Below are 26,516 nucleotides of genomic sequence, written 5' to 3'. Positions count from 1 at the left end.
CTGAAGTTTTCATCCCAGGAGAAGGGAAGGAATGAGCTGGCATTGTGGGTTTTCAGCAGGAGCCATTGTGAGAAAACTATTTATGCTTTAATTTTGCACCCTAGGGAGCTCAGCATTTCAAAACTGGCTTCGCAGGTGTAAAAGTCAATTACCAAACAGTAGCATGAATGCACCTGCAGTTAATCTGATTCTGTCTTGAAGGGGACTCAGAGGGTTGATAAAGCTATGTGTCTTCACAACTGAGCAGGAGGGCGGGAGTGCACTGGTGAGGCCTGGACACTCGTCACAGTCAAGTGTGAGGACAAGCTTGCACTGCATATCCCCCACCAGTTCTGTGCATCCCTGGAGAGCCTCTGTGGCCCTGGGACTCTGATCTCTGTACCATGAGGACAGAAGCAATCTTGATGCTGTTCAACCAAAATCTTGTGGTTCTCTCTGGTGCCCAATAAAATCATCATCAAGTTTGAAATAAGCAAACAAGTCTATTACTGACTAATCAAATGAAATTTACCATCTACTCACCTTTTCTTCAGCTATGTCAAGGAAGGCCCCAGCCCCTGAGCCGCTGTCAGTAATGGGGTCACCATCCACAGAATGAATCCCCTCCAGTGTGTCATTCAGGATCTCACCAGACCCTACAGGAAGCAGGCATTCTGCTATCAATAACTACATTTTGCAGTTTTGGAAAAGAATGAAGTATCTCTTCACCAACTAACTTGGAAAGATGTTCAGATACCATGACACAGAGTCAAGTGGCGGAAAAAAAAAAAACCAAGTTGCAGAACAACATACATGGCAAGGTATGTGTGGTTTTCATTCCAAGCTCTGGCACCACCTGCAGACAAGTCGCTCAACCTCTGCCTCATGTTCCTTTTCTAGAAATGGGGAATTACAATAATTCTCACCTCATAGGGTTGCTTTGAGTACTATGTGTCACAAGAACTAAGTAAGCTAATGCAAATAAAGCATTGAGGACAGTCCCTGGCATATAGTAAGCAATTGACAAATGTTCATTGTTGATATGGTTTTATGTGTGTAAAATAGAATGAGTATTTTATCATTATTATATATATAATATTCATGTTATGTAATGATTACTATATGACGTATATAATATATACATATATATGTATATGTATGTGCTTATATATTTATATACTTGGCTAAACCACAGTGTTTAGTAGTGATATTTTCCAGAAGATAGGAGTTTAAGAAGAGGAAACTATTATTTTTCTGGTTTATACAACCGAGCATTAATTTAATCGTTCCCACATGCATATATTTCTTTTGCAATTTAAAAAGCAGCCTGGAATCGGAGGCCGAGGTGGGCAGATCACTTGAGGTCAGGAGTTCGAGACCAGCCTGAGCAACACGGAGAAATCCCATCTCTACTGAAAATACAAAAATTAGCCAGGTGTGATAGCACATGCCTGTAATCCCAGCTACTTGGGAGGCCGAGGCAGGAGAATCACTTGAACCCAGGAGGCAGAGGTTGCAGTGGGCAGAGGTTGTAGAGCTGAGATTGCACCACTGCACTCCAGCCTGGGTAACAGAGTGAGAGTCCATCTCAAAAAAAAAAAAAAAAAAGAAGAAGAAGAAGAAGCAAACGGAGTTTTGAAACAAAGAAAATTATTCATTGGCCAGGCATGGTGGCTCATGCCTGTAATCCCAGTATTTTGGGAGGCTGAGGCAGGAGGATCATTTGAGCTCAGGAGTTCAAGACCAGCCTTGGCAACATAGCGAGACCCCATCTCTACTAAAATAAAAAAAAAAATTAGCCAGGCATTGTGGCATGTGGCTGTAGACCCAGCTGCTCAGGAGCCTGAGGAGGGAGCTCACATCTGGCAGGTTAAGGCTGCAGTGAGCCATGATTGTGCCACTGCACTCCAGTCTGGGTGACAGAGCAAGACCCTATCTCAAAAAAAAAAAAAAATGCGCTACCATAACTGCATGCCTATTATGGCTGGGCCAATGCCAAGATTGTCCCAAGATTGACCAGCAGCAACCCTCCTGCTGGCCCACCTGTCCTGCCCACCGGGACCCCTCCCACCACCTTCCTGCAGGTGGGCAGATCCTGGGTGGAAATCCCACTATCACCCTGTAACAGGTGTGTCCTGCCGGACCCACACATTAACACCTCAGTATTATTAACCCTGGGAATGAGACTGAGGCTGGGAAGGGCCCTGAAGCCAGGTCAGCCTGTCCCTGGGCCAGGCCCTTCCCACACACGCTGTGCTCACGCAGGTCCCATGGTCACAATAACTCTGGGGGAGGTGCGAAATCCTCCAAAGGACTCTGCCCTGCTACCCACTCCTGTCCCATCCTGTGATGGAAGCGTGGCCAGCACGGGTCGAGCACGCTCGTCCTCCCTGCTCTGACCACCAGGGGGTGCCGTGCAAGCAGCCGATTGCCTGGTCTCCACGGCCTGACCCCTGGGACGAAGGAGGTGGGGTGGCCCCTTCCACGGGCCAAAATGGCGTCAGGGAAGCTCCGAATGCAAGTATTAGGGGCTTTGCTTAGCCAGGGCTTTCTCCCACCGTCCGGGCTGTCTACACATCAAGAAGAAAAGGACAATTTGGCTAGCTCCGTTGCTTTCGACTGAGTGTGGCTGATACCGGGAACAGGCGAGCTGCATTGGGATTAGAGCCCAGTCCCCACGTGGACCTCATCTCCTCAGTCTAGGAAAGTCCTCGCCCCAGTCCCTTCGCCTTACCCCCTTGCTCAGAGATCCTAATTCCACCCCTGAGAAAAGCATTCGCAATTCAGAAACCACTTCCACAACCGCGGCCAGATTCAGCCCTCTCATCCACCCGGTAGCGGGGATTGTTCACGCTCCCAGAGGATGGCTAAGGAATCTGAAGCTTGGAAACTGATCAGCAACTTGCCCCAGGCCGACAGCAAATAGGGAGCTAGGCAGGGCCTCCTTCCAAGCTGTCTGACTCTCCCCAGCGGGCAGTATTTCCACAGCAACACCCAGCCTCCTTGGCTCTGTCATGACGTTATTAAATTATCCTACAATGTTTTCTCTCCAGTTCTCTATACCTTCTCTGACCCACAGACTCCCCAAATTTAGTTGTTAAAATAACACTCATTAACTGATGACAGAACCAAAAAGAATAGTGATACATATTATTGTAGAAGACTTGTATTAATAAAATACAGAAGTACAATAAAGAAAGTAAAAACCATCCATAATCCTACCACTCAGAGATAACTGCTTATAACATTTTGATGAATATTACGTCTAATATGTGATGTATCTAATACATACACACATCACTCTACATAGCTATATGTAAATAGATATAAATAACATATTCAAAATTAGGGTCATAGACACATAGTTTTGGAATTTGCTTTTTTGGTGGACTATACCACGAGTATGTCCCTGGGTCATTAAATCAGATCTGTATCACCAATGTCAGGGCTGTATGTATGAATGAAATAGAATTTGCTCAACCAATCCCTACTGTGGGCAGTTTGGATTGTTTTTGTTCCTGAGAACAGTGCTGCCAGGAATGATCGTGTACTTACATCTTCAGTCTGAAGTGACGGCCCCTCTGAGAAATGACAATAACCACAAGCGATCTCAGGGCTTGGGCATATGCCAAGCTAGTGCTTGGGGATAGTGTTTGATGCCTGGGCTTTTGCCAGTGCTCCTCCGCACGGGTAGGGGGACAAGAGACAGGGGCCAGAGCCCTGGATGGGCAGCCAGGGGACCAGCTCTTCTCCTAGGGACTGCTGCTGCCTTGCTGAGTAACCGGCCCCTCTCTGGCCATCAGTTTCTCACTTGTGCCACACAGGAGTTTAGCTGATCCTCTGAGAGTTGGGGAGTTTGTGGCAAAAGTCAGAAAGGGTTGGGACTCTGGACTTAGCTTTTCCAAGTGTTGGTTTTTCCACCTATAAAATAGTGGCTAGTGCTATTGAGTAGGCGGTATGCTGTCAGTGTTGGAGACAAAATATCCAAACACTTGGCACACCGTAGGTATTCAACAAACAGCAAGGATTATTACAAACTTTTCTGTTAAACCCCAGAAGGGGTAGAGTGTGGGAGTCAGAAGCTCCAGATCTGGGGGTTAGAAGCTCTGCTATCTGAGATCAAATGCCAGCTCTGCCATCCACAAGCCGTTTGCTCCTGGCTGGGTTACTTAACTTCTTTGTGGCTCAATTTCCTCATCTTGCCTGTAAAATGAGGGTGGTTCTCACCCTTTCTTAAAGGGTTGAGGGGAAGGTTAAATGAGATTCTGTATGTTACGTATGTGGCCCCGGCTGGACACATAGTAATCACCTAATAAAAGGCCACTATGTAGGCATGTGCATCTGGACTTGCCTTGTTCAGGGCTGCTGTGCTGGATGATGCTCATGTTGGTGGTTTCCGGGGTCCCCTCAGGTACAGGTTCACCGGAAAGTTCCATGTCCTCAAAGGGGGAGGATGGAGTTGGAGGTGTGTTTATGGGTTCAACTTTTGCTTCTTTGGGCTGAAAGGAGGAAAAATGAGACGCAAAATGATGTACTTGGCAGTAAAGCAGAAGAAGTGACAGTGAATATCATTGGAGAAAATAATATATCCACAAGATGCTGAATAAACCAAGGGGAAAGCTTGGCCCCGCTTGGTGTCTACCTGGGCAATGGCTGTACCTCCCAGGGCCTGAAAGAGGTGCCTACTAGAGGTCATTAGATTCTGTTCAGTTGACAGTCAGACTATTCATCTCAGCCAAAACTCTCTGAGCACAGGGATCATATTTCCGTGATTCCCAAATCCCAGATCAGCCAGAGGAGGTGCCCATTAAAGATCTGTTAGATGAGGGAATGATTAAATGAATTAGTGAACAAATGAATGAACCAGGCTGCACTCAATAAACTGCATATAAATTCGATGCCAGATGTGCACTAGTCATAAACACCTATGAAAATGAAAGATGGGTATGGTTCCTTCCAAGGAAACTTCAGCATCTACATAGTTTTCCCAAAGCCAGTCAGTGTCTCAACCAACGTTACCAACTAGAGAAAAACAAACAAACAAAAACCCAACAGAAACACAGAGTGCTTCAGTGATCTAGGCAGAAATCCTGGCATGGGCTCTGAAAGTCACGACATCACCCCTGGACCCAAGCAGCAGCTCACGGGACCCAGGGCTCATCAGCATTCAGATAGCCTCATCACCTTCTAAGCTCAAGGGGCTGGGGATGCATAGAAGAATCCTGTGGATCAGTGTTGAACTCGTGGTATGAACAAGAAACCAATCTTTGTTTTTTAAAGCACTAAGATTTTAAGGTTAATTTGTTACTGTAGCATCACTTACCTATCCTGACTAATAACAGAAGGTTGTTTCCTTAATTCAGAATCTAGTAAATCAATAAATTTCTGGTCCATGGAACAAGGAGGATTCTTAGAAGCTCCATAATTTAGAATGTAATAGTTCAGTTCTTACAGTCAGACCTGGATCAAATCCCAGCTCTCCACTTATAAGCTCAGTTATGTTGGGCAAGTCATGGAGCTTCACTGAGCCTCAGCTTCCTCCTCTGTAAAAATGAGGACAATAAAGAACTACTTGAAGGCAGGAAATAGAAAATGCATGGAAGGGCTAAGCACACCTTTATGTTTAGTACAGAAATATTCCATATTCATTACTGAAAACACTGTAAGTGCAGAGGAGCAAAAAGAGAAATCACCTTGAGTCCTAACACCCAGAGACAATCACCATGGATTCTACTGTACTGTAAAATCTTCAGGGTGGAGGTGGGAGGAAAGGCTTTAAGGAGTTGGGCCTTGGAGAATGAGCAGGGTTTCAGAGCACAGGGGTGGAGGGTTGATGGAAGTCAGGGCCTGGCAACTTGAGCGTGGCAAGAGCCCAGGGCTTGAGGAGGTACGCAGTGGAACAGAGCCCAGGGAGGCAGGGAGAGGGAGGGTCTGGTTCTATGGGGAGAAGAATGGGCTTGAACCCAAGGGTCACAGACAGCCACTGGGAAGCATTGGGCGAGGAAGTGGTGGGGGCAGCTGTGTGTTTTAGAGAGTCCTCGCTGGTGGCAGTGTGATCATGGACTAGGGGAACTGAGCTTATGCCAGGTGACTGGGAGGTGGCGCTAAAGAAGTCCACAAGGCAGGAACCAGGGCAGCAGTAGGAGCACAGAGCAGGTACCTCCCCAGGGAAGGTTGTGAACAAGACCAGGTGGGATGTCCCCGTTTCACCCAGATGGATGTTCATCTAGCAGGGTAGATAAAGACCCCTACCCAGGAGGTTTCTCTCCTCTCCCTGTGAGGGATCAAGGCAAAAGCCACTCCATCACTGGTTCAGGAACCAGTGCTCAAGCCCCTGAATGCTCATCTCTAGTCTGGAGTGAGGCTGCTGGTGGCTGGTAGCAAAGGTGCTCTATAAGGCATTTGGGCTTTGGGATGAGGCAGGCAGGGCAGGTGAGGGTTCGGGAAACACAGGAAGACAACGGGATGGGGGTTGAGCTCTGTAACTCAGGGTGGCTGAAGTTGGAATCCATCCCATCAGCCAAAACCTTCTTTTGTCAAACTCCCAACAAGGCATCCCAAGCCCCCTGCAAGGACAGGGCATGGTTCTGGTGAGCTGACCCTCAGGAGTGAGGGTCACAGGACCTGCCTCAAGTAGGTAGCTTTGGTTTTCAGAGGTCAACGTGGATGGGGATCCAGTGTGGCCTGTGACAAAATAGGAATCTCAAGTCCGAAGAACTGTTATTAAAAGTGTTGCAATTTGCTGAGCCCAGGCTCACGTACACACAATCAGATTTACTCATTCTGCACATATTTCCAGAGGCCCTACTGTGTGCCAGGTCCTTGGCTGAGCCCTGGGGACACAGAAATGAATAACTAAGACAGAATGTCTGTCCTCAAGTTGTCAGGCAATGGAGAAGCCCCAGACCTAGACCAGACGCAACAAACCACGATTCGGTGTGATGCATGGGATGGCGGGAGTGAGAGCCAAGAGGGAGGAGGGGGCTTAGCTAAACAATGGCCTCCAAGGAGAGGATGTGGACTGGAGCCTGAAGGCTAAGTAGGAACTTGCCACGCAGAAAGGGGAGCTGGGAGGGGCCCTCCAGGCAAACAGAACCGCAGGAACTAAGGCGCCATGGAGGAGAGAAAGTGCTGGTCTGTCCAGAGAACTGTGAGCATCTGGGTGTGGTTGGGAAAGAGGCCCTGGCTGAGGACCAGAATCACCTGCGGAGCTTTTTGTCAATACAGATTCTAGGGATCTCTCACTCCAGATCTACTGAAGTTGAACATCCAGGTCTGCAGCCCAGGCAAGAATCTGCTTTTAAAGACCAAGCCTCACCCACAGTGCCTCCCCAAACCCCCATGCCACCCCCACCCCCGACACACACTTACAACAAATGACCCTGATGCACAGCCAGGGCTGAGAACCATAGGGATGTTCATTCCAACAGCATAGAACTTTCTGAAAATGCAAAGAATTGGATAGCAAGGACCTCGACCCTAAATGGGAAAGAGAGCAAGGAGGGGCGGACTTTCTAGTCCCTGTCCACTCAGAAAGTCTGCAATTCAGTTCACTGGCGATGGCTCATGTCTCAAAGGGTGGCAGGCTGGAAAGGCTGAGGATGGGGAAGTGAGATTCATTCCAAGAAAGAAGCCAGACAGACAAGGGAAGGGGGGACTGTCTGAGCTGAAGAGGGAAATTCCCCGTCCTAGAGGGTGGCGGCTGAAAAAAGCCATAAAGCCCTTCCAGGAGATGTTAAAAGGGGGAAGTCCCCAGCTCAGGGGTGGCATGAATGAGTGCACTCTGGACCCTGGGCTGGAGACCTGGCTCTGCCACCTTCAGGCTGGGTGGCCTCCAGCAATCATCTCCATGACCTCAGTGCCCTCCTATGTAGAAGAGACTCCAAACACCTCCCTGCAAATGAGACTAAAGGAAATGGAAGCACACGGAAGCGCGTGAACTGTGGCGCAGACAGACAGGCGCACAGGGAAGGCATTCTGACCATCGGGAACAGACAGGTTAAGGTCAGGACCGCCAGGCCTCGAGGCACAGCCCAGGGGAATCCCCTTAATAACTGAAGGCAGCCACAGGGGTTTGGCATGCCTGTCAGCCCCAGCCACCGGCCAACCAGGAGGCCCCAAGGGGAACAAGGCATCTGCACTATGCCCGGTGCTGAGTCCAGCCCTGAGCTGCTCTCTGACACATCACATCACCTCCCTTAATCCTCACAACCAATGGGTTTCATTGGTCAGCAGTAGCAACAACAGACACTGTCCAAGCATTTTGCACAGGGCAATTCGTCTAATTCTCACACTAACCCTGTGAGGCAGGTCCGCTGTATTGTAACCAAGGAGGAAACTGAGCCTTGGAGAGCTTAAGTCACTTGCTCAAGGTCAAGAGTCAGTAAGTGGCAGAGCTGGGATTCACGCTTGGTGGAACTCTGATTTGCACCAGTTCCCATAAAACCACTGAGAAAAGTGGGGCTGGGGAAGCATGGAAAGAAAGTGTTTGAGGTTCCCCAGAGGCCACCAAGTCCATCAAATCACCAACAACTTTTTCTTTTTCACTTTTCCAGAGAGTCTGGGGATTGATTTCATAGCCCCCCTTGGCTGACACGTGCCCCACATCTGCCCCAGTGCCTGCAGTGCCATGGTCCTGGGGAGGGTCCAAGGCTGGGGAGTCAGTGGGGCCTGGCTTGAGTCCTGACTTCACTACCCTGTGACCCTGGCAGAGCCACCCCACCTCCTGGGCATTCATTTCTGAATCTGCACAATGGGGCTGATGCCACCTACCTTCAGGGTGGCAAGAAACAAAAGTGAAATCATGTATACAGTAGCACCAAGTACACAGTGGTATCAAGAAATGCCAATTCTCTTCCTTCCCCTCCCACTTCTCTACCTCTGTCCAAAGTTGCCCAGCTCCGGTGCCCCATCCCAAGCTTCTCTGCCTTACTCCTCTCCCTATCCTGAGGTGATCACCTCAGGCTCAAACCCCACTCTCCTTTCCTGTCCCTCTCTCAGGGCCACCTTGGGCTGTGGCACCTGTGCCCAAGTTGGCCTCACTGTGAATTGTGAACTGGTGCACAGGGCAGCATCAGATGTGAAGGGCACTCTGTGCCCTGCTGCCCCAGGTTGGGACATGCCAGTGGGATGGCCAAGGGCTGATGGGCACACAGGATAGCCACACCACCCAAAGCAGTTGCCCTCCCCAATCACTAGGTAGGCAAGCAACTTGGACCCTTGACTTCCTTCATCCCAGCTGGCCAAGAGTTGGCTGCCATCCTGGGGATGGACTTTTGCAATACTACCCAGGCCATGACCCCATGGATGGTCATCAGGAGACTCATGCTGTTAACCCAGTCCTGCCCACACACCCTTGAGTCAGTGTCTTCCCCTCTCTGGGCCTTGGTTTGCTCAGTTTGTATACAAAGGGCAGTTTTCTGTACACCTCTGTACAGAAAGAGATGTACAGAAGGACTTTTAGGTCCTTCCAGTGCTAACAGACTCTAGTTCTATTCTGCTGCATCCACAGCTCTGCTGCATCCACAGCCCTGCTGCTGCCCAAGGTCTGTAATCTCCAGCCACTGCCTTATTTCCATTTCCCTGATTTCTATTAGAGATGAGTTTACAAAGTAGCCCAACCAGGCAAGGAGATGGCTGAAGCTCTGCTGTATTTAGTGACTCCGCTGCTGCTTGCTGTTTTCATTAAAAACAGGCTCCTGGGTGTCCCCATAGTCCCCACAGTCTGACTCAGTGCTTTCAAAACCACTTCCACGTCTCAGCCACAAGGTGCATCCCCAGGAGGGAAGAGGTCTAGGACACTGGAAGTTAGGATTGCCTTTCCCATGCGTCAGAAATGAGCTCCCTGGAGGACTCTGTGACTCACAAGACTAGGGTCCTGACTGTGCTTTCACAGCTGGAGCCCTGAGCAAATGTAACAAGAGCCATCGTTCAGGGCCGTTTCTCTCATGCCAGATGCTGGGCTAAGGCTTGCCCCTGTACTTCATCATCTACCCCTGGAAACAACCCTATGAGATAGGGCTATTAGAATCACCATTCTTGGAAGAGGAGTTGAGGTTCAGAATGGTTGAGTAAGTTACCCAAGGCCACAGGCTTTTTACCCAAGGTTCCAAAGCAATAGAGCACAGCGTTTGCCCTTGACAGCCCTCTGATGGTCACGAACACAGGGTGGCACTGAGGGAGCTGGTGTTCCAGTTCACCAGGGGATTTTGCAAAGTGCCCATTGGTTGGCTTTCCTGACCTTCCCAGATGAGTCAACGATTAAGCTCACAGGTCTGAAAACAAAGAGGTCAGACCCAGGGCTCTGGGGTCCCTCTAGTAATTCTCAGCCTGCTAAAAGCTGACCAAGATCACATGGCACAGCATCCCAGTACTCACCGGGGCTTGAGTGTAGGTGACAGCTTCTAAGATCTCAGCTACTCCGTCCGCCTCCTGCAGCCCACTGGTCTCTCCAGATGCCTGTGTGGAGACAAACTGTGCCACATACTGGGCAGAGTGGGCAGGGCCCATAACAGTTGGACAACTGGGAAAGTCACAGAAACTGACAAACCGACTCTCCTACAGAGGAACCGTGTGTGTATGTGTGTGTGTGTCTATCAGAGACAGAGTGGGGTTAAGGAGACAGCGGGTGTGCAGTGTGCATGGTTGGTTATTTGTTTTATTTATTTATTTTATTTTTTTATTTTTTTGAGACAGGGTCCCTCTTACTCTGTCACCCAGGCTGGAATGCAGTGGTGCAATCTCGGCTCACTGCAAACTCTGCCTCCTGGGTTCAAATGATTCTCCTGCCTCAGCCTCCCGAGTAGCTGGGATTACAGGCACGCACCACCACACCTGGCTAATTTTTGTATTTTTAGTAGAGATGGGGTTTCACCATGTTGGCCAGGCTGGTCTCGAACTCCTGACCACAAGTGATCCACCCACCTCAGCCTCCCAAAGTGCTGGGATTACAGGCGTGAGCTACTGCACCCAGCCTGGTTGTTCATTATATTTCTTTCCACATTTTATTGCTCAAACAAAATACACAATCATTTTACACTCTAACATACGGTCTTTCATTCTATCCAGGTCCCCACCACTCTCCCAACCTTTGTGAGGCTGTCATTGGAATCTTGCGCTGGGAACCATTACAGCCGAATCATGACTTCCTGGCGTTACCTAATCTTTCTAATTAGCCTCCTAAAGGCACACAAGGAGCCCGAGTGCTGTGATTTTGTGACCAGTCCTTTGTTCTTGGACCCTTGGGTTGTTTCTACTTTTTCAGTATTACTGGTAATGCAGAGACGAACACGAGACTACACTAATCAGCATCACATGACTGTCAGGCTGGGACCACTGGCTCATGGAACACAGGCATTCTCATGGGCCCAAATGCCACTTCTCAGGGGCTTTCCAACAGAATCCACAGCATTTTGTTTTTCATAAAGTTAACGAGATCAATTTATGTTCTGTTGCGGGGTTGACGCCACCCAAAGAGCAACAGGAATTGTAGGAATGTGCTACCTTCTGCTCGCCTCTGACTGCATCCTGGGACCCCTTGTCCCTGGGAGGACTCACCCTTGCCATTGTTCAGGCATCACCTGCTCCCTAACTTGTTTCAAGTTCCGCCTCTTTCCTCTTCCTGCTCCCACCTGACACGTTGAGTTTGGGTTTGAGGATCTCCCCGTGTTCCCATCACACTGCGCTCTGCCACTGTATTTTGGTATGGAAGTGCATATGAGCAGCTTATTAAACAGTTCCCAGTTATCCCTTTATCTCCAGCACCTACCCAGGGCTGTCACCCAGCAGGTGCTCAGTCAATCCTTAGAGGAAGGGAAGGAGGGAAGGAAGAAGGAGTCATCTTTTTTTTTCCTGCCCACCAGCTTAGGAACGAAATCATTTGCCAAGCATAAAAGCTAAGTTGAGGATCGTTTTTTATGGGACTTTACTCCCAGAATATCTCAGTTTTAACTTTGATTTTAGAATCCTGACACCATTTCTTGGCAAGAAGGCAGGAAAGCAGGCCATTGACGGCCACAGCCATGGAAGATCCTGACACCTTATAAGAAACACAGCTCCCCGCACCAGAGATGGCTGACACTCTTTAAAAAGTGAAATCACGCCAAAAGCCCAAAATAGGACTTGAGGCAGCACTTGCCAAAATGAGAGGTTTCAGAAACTCCACGCCACTGTCTGGGCATCCAGCCCTCCCCAGGCCCCAGCTGCTGGGGTTGCAGGGCCCTCTGTGGGATGGTAGGGGAGCTCACCGAGGACTCTTCGGGGTCGCACAGCTCCTCAGGAGTCCTGGGGTCAGGGTGCACGGTGAGCTGCTGGAGGGAGCCCTGGGGAAAAGAGAGGGATCAGAAGCCATGGTTTGCATGTTCACAGCATGACTGCCAGTGGAAGACTTGATTGTTTTTGTAATGGAGAAGCACAGGTAAAAGCACGGGAGTGAGGATGTATGGCCTGTGGCCTCAACCACAAAGCCAGGCCACCTCTTGGCCCACTCTCAGTTATGGGGGGATTCTCCTTGGGCCAGTATCATACTGACCCCTGGGCCAGAGAGGTCCTTGGGGAGCATAGTGTTCAAGTATGGGCACTACAGCAGCCTCCTGTCTCCAGGTCCCCAGCTTGTCAGTGGCAGGCCCTGAAACACACGTCTCCCTCTCCCAGAAAGCTCTTTCCCCTGCAGCTCAACGCTTCTGGGTTTGAAGGCCCATCCCAAGAAGGGCTGCTGCAGCCTCCCTGCCTCCACTCTCAGCCCCTCTCCCCACACCTGACAGCTTCCTCTCCACGAGGCTCCCAAAGTGAGCATTTAAAAATTGCCCATCGGATTTTAACTTCTTAACATTCTCCAGTGTCTTTCACTCTACTCCAGATAAACCCAGACTCCAGCCCATGGTGCTGTCCTGTTCACCAATGAGACATCAGTAAATACGTGGGCTGACTAAATGAGTACCTACAATAACTTAGTGATCTTGAGAATGCTTTATACATAAAAGCCCATTTTGATAGTAAAGTCAGTTTAATTTTTTTAAGTGCACATTGCCTAGAAGGAGGGAAAAGCCACCTCTCACTCTGGTATTCTAGTGTATCCCACCTTTTCAGAAATTACTTAAGTGCAATTGCCACCCATATCCAAAGATCAAATCATTTAGGGCTATAACAAACCTTGCTCTTTTATATAAAATCTTAAAACGTACAAAGTGTTTTCACACAGGTTATCTTATTTGACCTACAAGCCTGTGGGGTAGGCTTTCTTATCTCCACTTACAGATAAGGAAACAGAGAGGATCAGAGAATCCAGATAACTGTCTCCAATCTACAAGATAAGTTGAAAACTGAGGATGAAAATCTAGGTTTTGGGGTTCCAGGCCTAGTGTTATTTCCTGTCATAACACGCATGCCTCTTTGAGGACATAAGAATAAAATACTAACAATAATAGTTGCTCCATTTGTTGCATGGTGAGTCTCTGACCATCCACCTCCCTGGTCTACCTGAAGTGGGACTTTGACTCACAGTGAATCTCTCAAGTCCTGTAGCTCCTGCATTGCCCACGAAGATTCCAGCGCTGGACTCGAAGGTCAAAGCCTGGGGGGACCGCTGGAAGGGGATGCGGCTGTGCTCCTCACAGTCCACGAGGAGGGCCACTTCCTCACCCTGGACAATCACGGCGAAGCGGTTCCACCTGTGGGTCATCACGGGCACCGAGAAGGCAGCAGCCTCTTGGGACACGTGGGAGCCCGGCTCCGTGTAGTAGAGGATGACCCGCTGGTGGCCGTCCTCCACACCTGAGAGCCGCAGGCCCAGGTAGATGACCTTCTGGAAGGCATCAGTGATGGCGAAGAGCACACCACCATGGGTGCTGCTGGGCTTCACCATGACGCTGATGGCGAAGTCCCTGAAGAAGGTGGATGGGATAAGAGTCCTGGCTGGGCGGCCGACATTGGCACCAGGGCCAAAGCTGTAGGCCGGGAAGCCACCGTAGCCTGTGACAAAGGATACAGACGAGGGCAGCGGGACACCGATGAGCTGCGTGAGGTCCAGGTGACCCTGGGAAGCAGACTCTGCAGGGAGGGAGAGAGAGACCATGCCTTACAGGTATATTCCACTCTGCTTGAAAATGAGGAAGAAATGCAGTCACAAGTGAAACGGGATCACTCAGGAACCCCACTGAAACTGTAGTTCCTAAATGGTTGTTTTTCAAACGTTTTTGACAACGACTCACAATAAGAAATGCATTTACATTGCAACCCAATATACACACGTGTAGACAGATATCTGTAACACTGAAACAAAAGTTTCATAGAACATGATTGGCTTTTAATACTCACCAGGCACTCAAATATTTTTCTTTCCATTTAATTATTCTTTTTCTGTTTCATTTTATTAAAAACATGCTGGTAATGAACTACTAAATTGATTTTGTAACCCACTGCAGTTTAGAAAATGCTTATGAGTAATCCCTAGAATATACAATGTTCCCCCATCAACTTGGAGATTTTTTTCCCCACTATAAAACTGAACAGGGGCCAGGCATGGTGGCTCACACCTGTAATCCCAGTATTTTGGGAGGCCTAGGCGGGTGGATCACTTGAGGTCAGGAGTTCGAGGTCAGCATGGCCAACATGGTAAAGCCTCGACTCTACTAAAAATACAAAAATTAGCCAGGTGTGCTGGCACATGCCTGTAATCTCAGCTACTTTGGAGACTGAGGCCTGAGATTCACTTGAACCCTGGAGGTGGCAGTTCTAGTGAGCTGAGATTGCACCACTGCACTCTAGCCTCAGTGACAGAGGGAGAGTCCATCTCAAAAAAAAAAAAAAAAAGAAAAAAAAAACCTGATAGGTTTGTTTTGTTTTGAGGTCTATTGTTTAAGTCCCTCCAGTGTGAGGGGAAAATCAGGGACAGAATGAAGTGTTCCCAGGCCTCAGAGTAATTGAAATTTGCATCATTGTCATTGCCTTTGACATCACCACCATCATCATCACCATCATCATCATCCACATTCCCTACGCTCTCTCTGTACCAGGCCCTGCTCTAAGCTCTCTACATACATTAGCTCATGTAATCCTCACAACAAGCCTACGAGGTTAGGTACTGTTATCCCCATCTTACTTCTGAGAAAACTGAGGCTTAGAGAAATTAACAAATTTGCTCAAGGTAAGTTGCATGCAGGTTTCAAACCCAGAGCATCTGACCCCAGAGGCTATGCCACCACACCTTGCAGGGAGAAATGATGGGGCTCCATTGTGGTATCCTGAAAAAGACCCCAGGCTCAAGAATGTTGGCCCATCCAACTATTTTCCCCACGAGAAGGCTGCAGCCTGGCTTGCAGCAACATGCACCCACTCCTGGAGTTGATAACCAAGGTACCAGCAGTGAGACAGGAAGGCAGGTCCCAGAGAGAGGGGGACAAGATGACTGCAGCCAGGACAATGGACAAGTAACACCCTTTGGCCTTGGAAGTGAAACCAGATCCTGAGGATTCAACCAGATGAGGAGGCCTGGAATGAGTGAGGATCAGAATCAAGAGGTGTCCTCCTCTGGAGGCCAGAGGGTAGGGCAGACTCACCTGATGGCTGTCCGGGCTATGGCCAAAGGCCAGAGGCCATTGAGACCCTGAGTGATTTCTGGGGACTTGGCAGGTTGGTCTCCAGAAAAAACCCCAAACACTAGAGGGGCCCTCTAAGGAAAGCCCTACCTGAGGAATCAGCCTGATTTCCAGTTTACCCAACTTGTCACCATCTTATTAGACACAACTACGTAGCTCTGTGACCTCCAGTGAGTCACTGAACCACTCCAAGGCTGAGTGTCTTCCTCTATCATACAGGCACTAGAATGGGCTCCAAAAGAATGACTAAATGAGACAGTCCAGGGAAACTCCTGGTTAATAATGGTAGCAATGCAACAAACATTCACTATTCTTTATTTTTATTATATCCACTGAACAACGTCAAGAGGTCAATGGACAGGGATAATCACTCCTGCAGCGCTGACTAGGAAAGCAAGGCTGACATGGGAGCCTGCCTCTGTGCCCTTGAGCTCCCTTATAAGGAATAATAACAATGTGGTTTTCATGCATAGTTTTACTTAGTCCTCACAGCAGCCCTGGAAATTCACTGCTCTTATCCCTTGGGAAGATGAGATGACTGGCCCGAGATTACCCAGCTAGTAAGTGGCAGGACATTTTCAAGCCACGGCTGGTGTGATTTCTGGCTGATTCACTGCTGCAGCCTCACTGAGATGGGGGAGTCTCTACCAGGGTGGTGGGTGGGGCTCCACCTAGTCTGCCTACTGTATCAATGACCCTTCAGCAGCAAGAAGGATGGAGTCAAGACTCCAGGTGGTCCAGGAACTCAAACTTCCCATGAATGGGTACGTGTACTCGGTGGCTGGGAGAGGGAGACGCCCTGACTGCCGTGCCCCGACCCCGACTCCACAACACTCACAGAGAAGGCTGCTCACGGCCAGTACTAACCTCAATTATTATGAAATATCTAGGTTACACAAAAAAATACAGTATAAAGAACAATATGAGGCACTTGGTTGTTAAATGGTTAAAATGCCAAAGTTTATGCTATGTATGTTTAACCACAATTTTTAAAAACATGAGTAATTAGCCCATAGGTTTGTTGTGAGGGTTAAAGGACATAATACAAAGTGCTGGCACATGGCAAATGCCTAAAAAGTGGTGGATATCATGGCTGGACACACTGTGGCTCACAACAGTAATCCCACCACTTTGGGAGGACAACGAGTGCAGATTGCTTGAGCCCAGGAGTTCAAGGCCAGCCTGGGCAACATAGTGAGACCTCATCTCCACAAAACAACAAAAAAGCCAGGTGGTACACACCTGTAGTCCCCACGACCCAGGAGGCTGAGGTGGGAGGATTGCTTGAACCCAGGTGGTCAAGGCTGCAGTGAGCCATGATCATGCCACTGCACTCCAGCCTGGGTGACAAAGAGAAACCCTGTCTAAAAAAAAAAAGAAAAAAAGTAGCCATCATCATCATCATCATCATCATCATCATCATCATCGTTGTCATCATCTAGACTTGCTCATTTAGAAAAGAACCGCAGAGGTCACCTGACACAACTCTATCTGTGGATAAGGTTGTATCAGGTTGTAACTGGTGACTTCTAGGGTTCTATCATACCAGACCCTGCCCTGTCTGGTATGATAACCAGTAGCCACATACGGCTACTGGGCACTTGAAATATGGGTCTTCCCAACTGAGATGTGTCATAAATGTAAACTACAAACTAAATTTCAAAGACTTAGTTTGGAAAAAAATCTCAATACTATTTATAGTGATTATATGTCAAAATCATTTTGAAAAACAATGGATAAATAAAATACATTACACATTAATGGGTGTGGTCATGTGTGCCTGTAGTCTCAGCTATTTGGGAGGCGGAAGTGGTAGGATCACTTGAACCCAAGAGTTTGAGGCTGCAGTGAACTACGATCGTGCCACTGCACTTCAGCCTGGGCGACAAAGAAAGACCCTGTCTCTCTCTATATATATATCATTTTTAAAAATTTTAAAATAGGGTCAGGTATGGTGGCTCATACCTGTAATTCCAGTGTTTTAAGAGGCCAAGGTAGGAAGAATGGTGAGGCCAGGAGTTTGAGACCAGCCTGGGCAACATAGAAAGACCTCATCTCTACAAAAAAAATTTAAAAATTAGCAGAATGTGGTGGTGTGTGCCTGTAATCTGCTACTCTGGAAGTTGGGCCGGGAGGATCACTTGAGCTTAGGAGTTTGAGGCTACAGTGAGCTATGATCACCCCACTGCACTTCAGCCTGGGTGGCAGAGTGAGAGCTGTCTTTAAAAAAAATAATTATAATATTATGAGGAACAAGTATGTGCCCGCCGCTGCACTTAAGACAGACAATATCAATTCAGCCGAAGCTCTCATGAACTCTCTTCGGTCCTTTTCCTCTGCCCATGCCCTGGCAGGAGCCATTCTTGTGAATTTGGTGTTTATCACTCCCACGCATTTGTATGTTCACTCGATATGTGTTTCCAACAGAATGTAGAACCATGGTGTGTGTTTGAAACCTCATGTAAATGGTGGCATGATGCATGCATTCTTCTGGAACTTGCTTTTATTTTTCACTCAGTATTGTATTTTTTAGATTTATCCCTGCTGATACATGTGACTCTGGTCTTATATTTTCTTTTCTTTTTTTTGAGACGGAGTCTTGCTCTTGTTGCCCAGGCTGGAGTGCAATGGCGCAATCTCTGCTCACTGCACCCTCTGACTCCCGGGTTCAAGCGATTCTCCTGCCTCAGCCTCCTGAGTAGCTGGGATGACAGGTGTCCATCACCACACCTAGCTAATTTTTATACTTTTAGTAGAGACAGGGTTTCACCATGTTGGCCAGGCTGGTCTCGAACTCCTGACCTCAGGTGATCCGCCCACCTTGACTTCCCAAAGTGCTGGGATTACAGGCATGAGAAAGCCACCACGCCTGGCCTGGCCTTATATTTTCACAACAGTACTCTATGGTATAAATAAGCTACAATGGATTGATTCACATTTCTGTTGGTGGAAAGTGAGGTTTCCATCAATATTACAAACGGTACTACCATAGACTCCCTTAAATACATCTCCTCCTGCTTGCCTGTGCAGGTAATTCCACAGCTGGAAGTGGAATCATTGGATAATATGGGTATGTGCACCTACAACTTCCCTGAATGTTGCAAAATTATTCCCTGAAACAACTGTGTCATGTCACAGACCCACCAGCAGCATATTCTTGCCAACATTTAGGGGAGGCAGAGAGACACAATTTGGGAGAGGTCCACAGGGCTTTTCAACTGTAGTAATAGCATTAATTGTTTAGGTGGTATTCAAAAGAAGTATTCATTATATTTTTCTTCATCGCTAATTTCATGGAAAATATTTCATACAATTTTTATAAAAATGATTAACCCCTCCGTGACAAAAGAGCACATCTGATCCTGTTGCTGCCCTGCTTAGAAAATCTTCTATAAAATATGATTATTCATGGCCCTCAGGGCCAGGGCTGATCAGGCTGCTGCCACCTGGCTCAAGAGGCCCTCTGTGGTCAGGACCAAGCTGCACTCCCTACTCTGTGACATGCCTGACACAGCCCCGGAGCACCCCACACTGTCCCAGGGACTCCCACCCCTGCCAGGAATGCTTTCCTGTGTGCCATCTGCCCCAGCCCAGCCCAGTTATTTTCACTGAATGACTCCTGCTCATCAGCCCAGGCCTTGCTTCCCCTGAAATCTCGCTTCACCTCCCGCACCAACACCCTCCCCTCTGGTGGCCGCATTAGAAGCCGTCTCTGTACACACTGGGGTCCTCTATCATAGCCCCTGCGTGTCACTATTGGGTGACTTGTTTCTCTTCCCACTGGGCCATCTGTGTTCCCAGTAACCAACCCAGGGCTGATGAGTGAATGAACAAACAAATGAATGAATGTGTACATATTATCAAATCCCCTCTTTTTTTTTTTTTTTGAGACAGAGTCTTGCTCTGTTGCCCAGGTGGGAATGCAGTGGCATGATCACAGCTCACTGCAGCCTCCACCTCCCAGGCTCAAATGACCCTTCCACCTCTCAGCCTCCCAAATGGCTGGGACTACAGGCATGCAGCACCACACTCAGCTAATTTTTTCATTTTTTTGTAGAGACAGGTTCTTGCTATGTTGCCTACGTTGGTCTCGAACTCCTGGACTCAGTAATTCTGCTGTCTCGGCCTCCCAAAGTGCTGGGATTACAGGTGTGAGCCCCTTCGCCCAGCCTCCAATCCCCTCATTTTAGAAAAGACTAAACTAAGGTTAACAGAGAGGAAGTGTTTGCTGGCCATGAACTCAGATTTGATTCTCAATTGAATGTTTATCCTCTCCAGTTCACGACTTGCTTTAAAACAGAAATTAATTTTAGTTAAAATATTGGTAAATTTGGTTAAATTTGACCACATAGAAATAAAAAAGTTCTGCATAGCAAATAATAATAATGATAATCCCCACAATGTCAAAGAAAATCCCCAAACCATGAAATGATATTTGCTACAAAAATCACAGTAACAAACTCATTTCTCTAACATGCAAAGCAAATGAATACCCAAAAGAAAAATGGGCAAAGAATAGGAAATTCTAGACACAGTAAAAGAAATTAAAATCTTAAACATATGAAAAATACTCAACCTCATTCATAATGAGAAAATGACAAGTTAAGATTACGAAGAGATACCATTTTCCCTATCAAACTGGCAAAGATCAGAATACGCTGTGTTGGCAAGGGTTTAAGGCAGCAGGCCTCCTGCGTTGCTGGCAGGAACATAAATTGGTATAATGTGGTGGGAAGCAATTTGATAACATTTATCAAAATGGCAAATGCGCATGTACTTGTTGACCCAGCAGTCATACTTTTATGAATTTTTTAACAGATAAAGTTCACGCGTGAAATATAGAGTACATACAAAAATATTCACTGCATCGTGCTTTAAATTTACCTAACATTCCCATCTTTGGGAATGATGAATATAATAAATTATGATAGGTTCACACAATGAAATCCAAGGCAGCATTTCAAAAGATGTGGTTCCTTAAGTGCTAACATGAAAAAATCAAGCAGATGTATTATGTAAAAACAAACAGACAAAATAACAAGGTGCAGAATTGAATTGCTATCATTTGGAAATATATGTACTAATACAAAGTAAATATATAAGAGATATTTAAATATATATGGTATATTACAATATCTCTAGAAGAATACACAAGAAACTGGGGGCAGCGGTTGTCTCCAGGGAAGGAAGCTGGTGACTGGGGGCTGGGAGACTTGCTTTTCACTGGACATCCTTTTATACTTTTTCCTATTTTATGGCATATACATGGTATGAAAAGTAAAGACATTCACATATTTTTAAAGAGATTAACTCCTTGAATCCACTTTTAGAAATCATAAAACCTATTCTTCTTGCTTTTCCTCCCTCAGATTCAGCTTACCTTTGTACAGAAAGAAAGAAAAAAAAAAAGGAAAAGAAACAAAGAAAACTAAACATCCCACTGAGATTTCTTTTCTCTCCTCCACGGTTTAAAGATAAAAACAAAACAAAACCACAAACACCCTACTGATAGCTCTGCTTTCTTCTTCCCGTGTCCAATCCAGTAAAAAGCTTTTCCTCTACTTCCTCTCTCTCTCCTGCTGGGAACAGGAGGGGGAAGCCTCTTTCTGCTGGGAAAATTCCTGGTGCCACAGACAGTAAAAGTGCCAGAGCTTCACATCCTGTGGCTTGTTTCCAAGTGGTGTCTCTGAGGGATCCAGGGCCAGGTAGGGGTTCAGGGGACACAGGGAGACGGGCCTCAGAGGCTCCCACTCAGAAAGCTCATTGCTTAAACCAGCCCAGTGCTTCCCATGGCCAGTAGATCCATGCTTGCGCGTGGCAATTCTGGGAATTCTTATGCCCAGGAGTCTGCGTAAAAACAAAAATTCATGAATCTATCCAACATCCTTGTTTTCTAGATAGGGAAATTGATGTTCAGGGAGACTTCCATGACCAGGAGGCACAGCCAGGAAGCGACAGATGGGGCAGCAAAGCAAGGGGGGCAGAGTCTTGGTACCATGAGTCCCAGAGCCCTCCCACAGCCCCCGACCACTCCAGGCCCTGGCCGGTGGTTGGTCAGCTGGAGTGGGGGCAAAGGAGGCAGCCTGCAGCGGACAACATCCTCCTCTTTGGACACAGCTGTGATGAGATCCTGCCTTTGCTCTTTACCAAACACAAAGCCTTTGGGCGATGAATTCCTGCTATCAGGGGAGGTCCCTGCCCACTTCCCATGTGGGGATTCAGTGAGACGACAGATGGGAAATGCAAGGTATAAGCTTAACAAAAACCAAAGTCTGCAAAAAAGATCCCTTCCTAACCCTCCCGCACTCCATCCCCCTAGGTCTCAGCCATTCAAGACAGGACACATGGATAGGCGCTGGCCCGCAGGCCTTGTTTCCACAGGGTCCGCCAAGAGGGAGCCCAGCCATGAATCTAGAGCAAGCCCAAGTCAGCCCCAGCAGCCCAGCCCTGCTCTCAGCAACCCCCACCACATCCCTCCACATCCACTGTCCCATGGCATGGCATGGTGGGGGACGACCCCGGCCTGGAGTGACCCACACTCACTCGTGGCTGCGCCTGGGCCTGCTGGCTCATTTCCCCTTGGCCTCCAGCAGGAGGGCCACCTGCTCAGGCAGCCACCAGGGAGCAGAGGAGAAGCCAGGGAGCCAAGACAAACAAGCCCAGCAACTGGGTCCATGGGCTTGACCTGGGATGGCTTGGAGCTGGGCAGGAAGGGAGGAGGGTGGAGATCACAGCTGGTGGGAAGATATCCCACCATTCTGGAGGGGACTGGGGACTGGCGCAGAGCATGCCGATGGAGGCTGATCATGGAACTCTGCAGCCTGAGGATTCTTGGAAGTGGCCCACACTTATCCCCAGATAATAATACCTCTCTTAGAGGACAATTGTGTGACTTAAATAAAATAATATACCTAAAATGTTTGGAACACTGTTTAGCACACAGAGTGCTTAATAAATGGTAGCTGCCATTTCTTTCACTATTATTATTACCCTGCTATTTCCCCATGCAATTGTCATACTGGAAATCTCAAGGTATCCTGAATGGGTCCTACCTTTTACACCTCTGAGCCTTTGTATATGCTGTTCCCTACACCTGAGGAACTGCTCCACATATCTCAGGACCCAACTTCAATGTCATCACCTCCTCCATGAAGTCCTCTTGGATTCCCCCACCAGGTAGTCTGGGCATTCCTGCTCCTGCACTTGGCCTTGACTCTATGTAGCATATATGGCATTATATTACAGAGGTGTCAGACCCTACCATCTTGGAACCTCCTTAAGTATAGGAACTGGGGTCCACTTCTCCCTGTCCCCCCCACACCCAGGCTCTGTCCCTGAGCAGGTCCTCAGGAAGTGTTTGCTGGCTGAACTAAATCCTAGGCATTCCACATCCCATTACTGGGCATATACCCAAAGGATTATAAATCATGCTGCTATAAAGACATATGCACACGTATGTTTATTGCAGCACTATTCACAATAGCAAAGACTTGGAACCAACCCAAATGTCCATCAGTGACAGATTGGATTAAGAAAATGTGGCACATTTACACCACGGGAATACTATGCAGCCGTAAAAAAGGATGAGTTCATGTCCTGTGTAGGGACATGGATGAAGCTAGAAACCATTATTCTGAGCAAACTATCACAAGGACAGAAAACCAAACACCACATGTTGTCACTCATTGGTGGGAATTGAACAATGAGAACACTTGGACACAGGGTGGGGAACATCACACACCAGGGCCTGTCATGAGGTGGAGGGAGGGGGGAAGGATAGCATTAGGAGATACACCTAATGTAAATGACGAGCTAACGGGTGCAGCACACCAACATGGCGCATGTATACATATGTAACAAACCTGCATGTTGTGCACATGTACCCTAGAACTCAAAGTATATACATATATAAAAAATCCTAGGCATTCCAGAATTGAAGGTGCCAGGCTCACAGTCTGAGGCCCTGGTGAGAGTCACTGGGGTTGGGCTCCAGTCCAATATCCAACAATGACCTCACTGCATGCCCATCCATCACCTGAAAAGTCCAGGCTCCCTCCCACCTCCACAACGCTGGGTCCACTGACCCAGGGAGCCCATGTGGGAGGCAGGAATCCATGGGGCAATGAGAGACCCAGGGAGGGGAGGAAGGACTCAGGTTCAAGACACTGTCTGTGACCTTGGGCCAGCTGCTCCCCATCCTTGATCTCAGTTTCTCCATCAGAGAGTTAGACCAGATGGACTCTCAGAGCCACATCCACTGTGATTTATTCTATGTATTTTCACTGCCTTCAAACACCTCCTGGGGCTACATCTGACCAGTCTTATTCTCTCACTTCATAAATGCTTAGAGACAGCTTCATTTCCAATGGGGGTTTTTCAACTTACTTTTCCAATTCATGAATTTGATCATATTTCTAAAGCCCCCACATTGTGCCTTGCGTAGCGTTGGAGACATGGAGCTAAGCCTGGAACATGTGCGCTCAAGCAGCTCACTATCTAGGTGACCATTAGCAGTCATCTGCTCCTATTACAAGCTCCAAAGCCTTCAATGGCTCCCCAGTGCCATCAGCATAAAAGCAAAATTCCATTCAAGACACCTTCTGCTTCATCTCCTCATTCTCCCCCTCTGTCTTTGCCTTCACTCATGCTATTCCTTCTAGTGACATCACTCTTCCCCATCTTCTCACATCTAACTCTTTCCAGTCTGGCTCAGCAGCACCCCAACACACGCGGGCCCCAATCTTACTCTGCAAAAAGGGCCAAAGTCATCCCCCCTCCTCTAAACATCCACAGAGCCAAGGAGATGAAGGAACGGACACAGGGAGACACAGCCTGAGCCTTCCTCCCTCAAATCTAGCTCACACTCCAAAGTGCAGTTTTAGGGTGGCCCCTCCTCAGGGCGCAGAGGAGAAATCAGACGGCTTCAGAGGCAGAGGGAAATCTGAGCAGTCAGGGCAGGGTGCGACTTTCCTCCCAAGGGCCCAAAGCCAGTTTCCATGGAAACCAGGCGGAATCCCAGCCATGAAGAAACAAACAGAGCAGGGTTCAGGTTTTCCTTCCACACAGATGACAGCGATTTGGCCAGAGATGAAGAACAGGAGCGAACCCTCACCTCTCCTCCTCCTCTCTGCCACAGGCTCGGGGACATCATCTGGCACCTCCCCTACCCCGCTGGGCCTCGGTCTCCCCTTCCGTGCGATGGGATGGAATCAGTCCTTGCATCTGTGGGGTCCTGAAGCAGTGCCCGGGACTAGCCTGAGCTTTGGAGCCTTGCCTCCCTAGAGAACTGTAGCTGGCTTTGCAAAGCTCCCTCTCACAGATGATCATCCGGGACCTGAGCCCAGCGCTCGCGATAGTTAGTATTTAAGGCCGGAGGAGGCTAAGGAGCGTTCCTCGCTCCGCTCCGGGTGAAGGAACGCTACGGAGATGTCCCGACAGAGGCGCGAGGGAGGCTGAGGACGCCCCGGACTGTGCGCGGCAGCGGCCCCTGGCGGTCTCTACGGGAACTGCGCTTCCACCAACTGCAAGGAAGGCTTTTCACCTGGGCTGTGAACTGGGATCCCAATAACAGACTCAAACCGAGAGGTCTGTAAGGGACCCAAGAGAGCAGGTCTGAGGTCATGCAGTGAGTGTGGCCAAGCCAGGCCTAGAACCCATAACGCCTCCCTTCCTTCCTCGACTGTTTCCCTGCACCGAGTGCTGGGGAAGGCCGAAGGTGCCCCTCCTGCGTCTCTACCATTCCCACACACGTCTCTAAAGACCAATGGCACACTTCAGTCTGCTTAAACGGGGCCACGGTGACTCCTGCAAGCGGATCCGTGTATTCCCACTGGGGGGCCGGGGCTCAGAGGGTCCAGATGACCCTGTACTGCCTGTGGCCTGGGGCTGGACCAGTAGGATGAGGGTATGTAGGGTAAGGTGGGGGGACTGCCCTTGGGACCCCAGAAGGGCTCCTCTCGCCTGAGTTTCCTGGCACTCAGCCCCTGGGGAGAAGAGGTGTTCAATGCCCCTCCTCTGCGCCTGCAGCATGGGGGCAGACCCTCGGAGAAGCCACGTGTCCCTCTTCCTTGCCCTTTGTCAGCTTGTCCTGCCAGAGAGTTGGGAGGGTGGGGTTCCTGCATCTTCTAGGACTGGTCTTTCCCTGCCCTTTGGACACCCCTACAGAGAGGTGGCCCCCAAGGACCCTGGGTATGTCTAAATCACACCTTCTGGCATGTGACTTCCCTTTCTCCCACCTCCCTGGAGGGACAGGAGTTCAGCAACCGCAGACTATGTGGGACAGTGCAGCTCACCATCTGGGGAGGAGCCTCCTACGATGCTCACCCATCCAAAGCCACCTGGCTTCCACCTGCTCATCTCCACTCACGGCCACCTGACCATTGCTGCACAATTCGAAGTCTTCAGAAGTCCTTTCTCATGTTGAACTGAGGCAACTCTCCCTGCAACTCCCACCCACCTGGCTGGGCCTAGCTCTACCCCTCTGAGACCACACACAAGTCGGCCTCAACTTCTACATCCTGACCTCTCAGATGTTGCATGGGGTGGTGGAAAGGGCCTCATCCTGCAAGGTGGACTCTGCCACCAACTTGGCATATGACTTTGAGCAGTCCCTTCCTTTCTCTGAGTCTCAGGTTCAATATCTGTCAAACTGGAGCCTTGGACTAAATATTTTCCAAAGGCCCCTGCCAGGTCTGACAACCTCATCGTCTGCCTCCTCCTTGTCTCCTGCCTGTGTTTCAGTTTTTCTAACCACCCCTAACTGCCGGTTCTTTCAGTCCACAGCCTTCAGGCCTGGAAGGAATGACTCCAACAGGGGCCGGGACAAACCCAGCCCTCCCCATAGACTTCCTTGTCTTTGGCCAGCAAGGCCTGGCCAGAGGCAAGGAGCACTGTGCTCAGGAAAATGTCACAGCTCTCTGCCTGTGTGGAAACTCAGCCCCACCC

At 48.7% G+C, this 26,516-nt stretch overlaps 1 protein-coding gene across 2 annotated transcripts in view; it reads right to left on the bottom strand.

Moving 5' to 3' along the window:
- The window catches only part of COL15A1 (collagen type XV alpha 1 chain), a 127,624-nt gene that overhangs the window by 71,311 nt on the left and 29,797 nt on the right, over positions 1 to 26,516 (bottom strand). The window contains exons 1-6 of one of the 2 annotated variants that reach the window (XM_009188425.4): positions 24,685 to 25,026; positions 13,478 to 14,025; positions 12,225 to 12,299; positions 10,357 to 10,437; positions 4,331 to 4,478; positions 523 to 635 (exon numbers count right to left, since the gene is read on the bottom strand). In XM_009188425.4, the coding sequence (XP_009186689.2) occupies positions 523 to 635; positions 4,331 to 4,478; positions 10,357 to 10,437; positions 12,225 to 12,299; positions 13,478 to 13,840 (780 nt within the window). In that variant the 5' untranslated portion in view covers positions 13,841 to 14,025; positions 24,685 to 25,026. Of the gene's footprint in view, positions 1 to 522; positions 636 to 4,330; positions 4,479 to 10,356; positions 10,438 to 12,224; positions 12,300 to 13,477; positions 14,026 to 24,684; positions 25,027 to 26,516 lie in introns of those variants that run through there. The other variant, XM_021927325.2, reaches the window with a different exon arrangement.

The sequence above is a fragment of the Papio anubis genome, chromosome 13 (genome assembly GCF_008728515.1).
Source record: "Papio anubis isolate 15944 chromosome 13, Panubis1.0, whole genome shotgun sequence".
Taxonomy (NCBI): Eukaryota; Metazoa; Chordata; class Mammalia; order Primates; family Cercopithecidae; genus Papio; species Papio anubis.
This window is presented reverse-complemented; position numbering and strand designations above follow the sequence as displayed.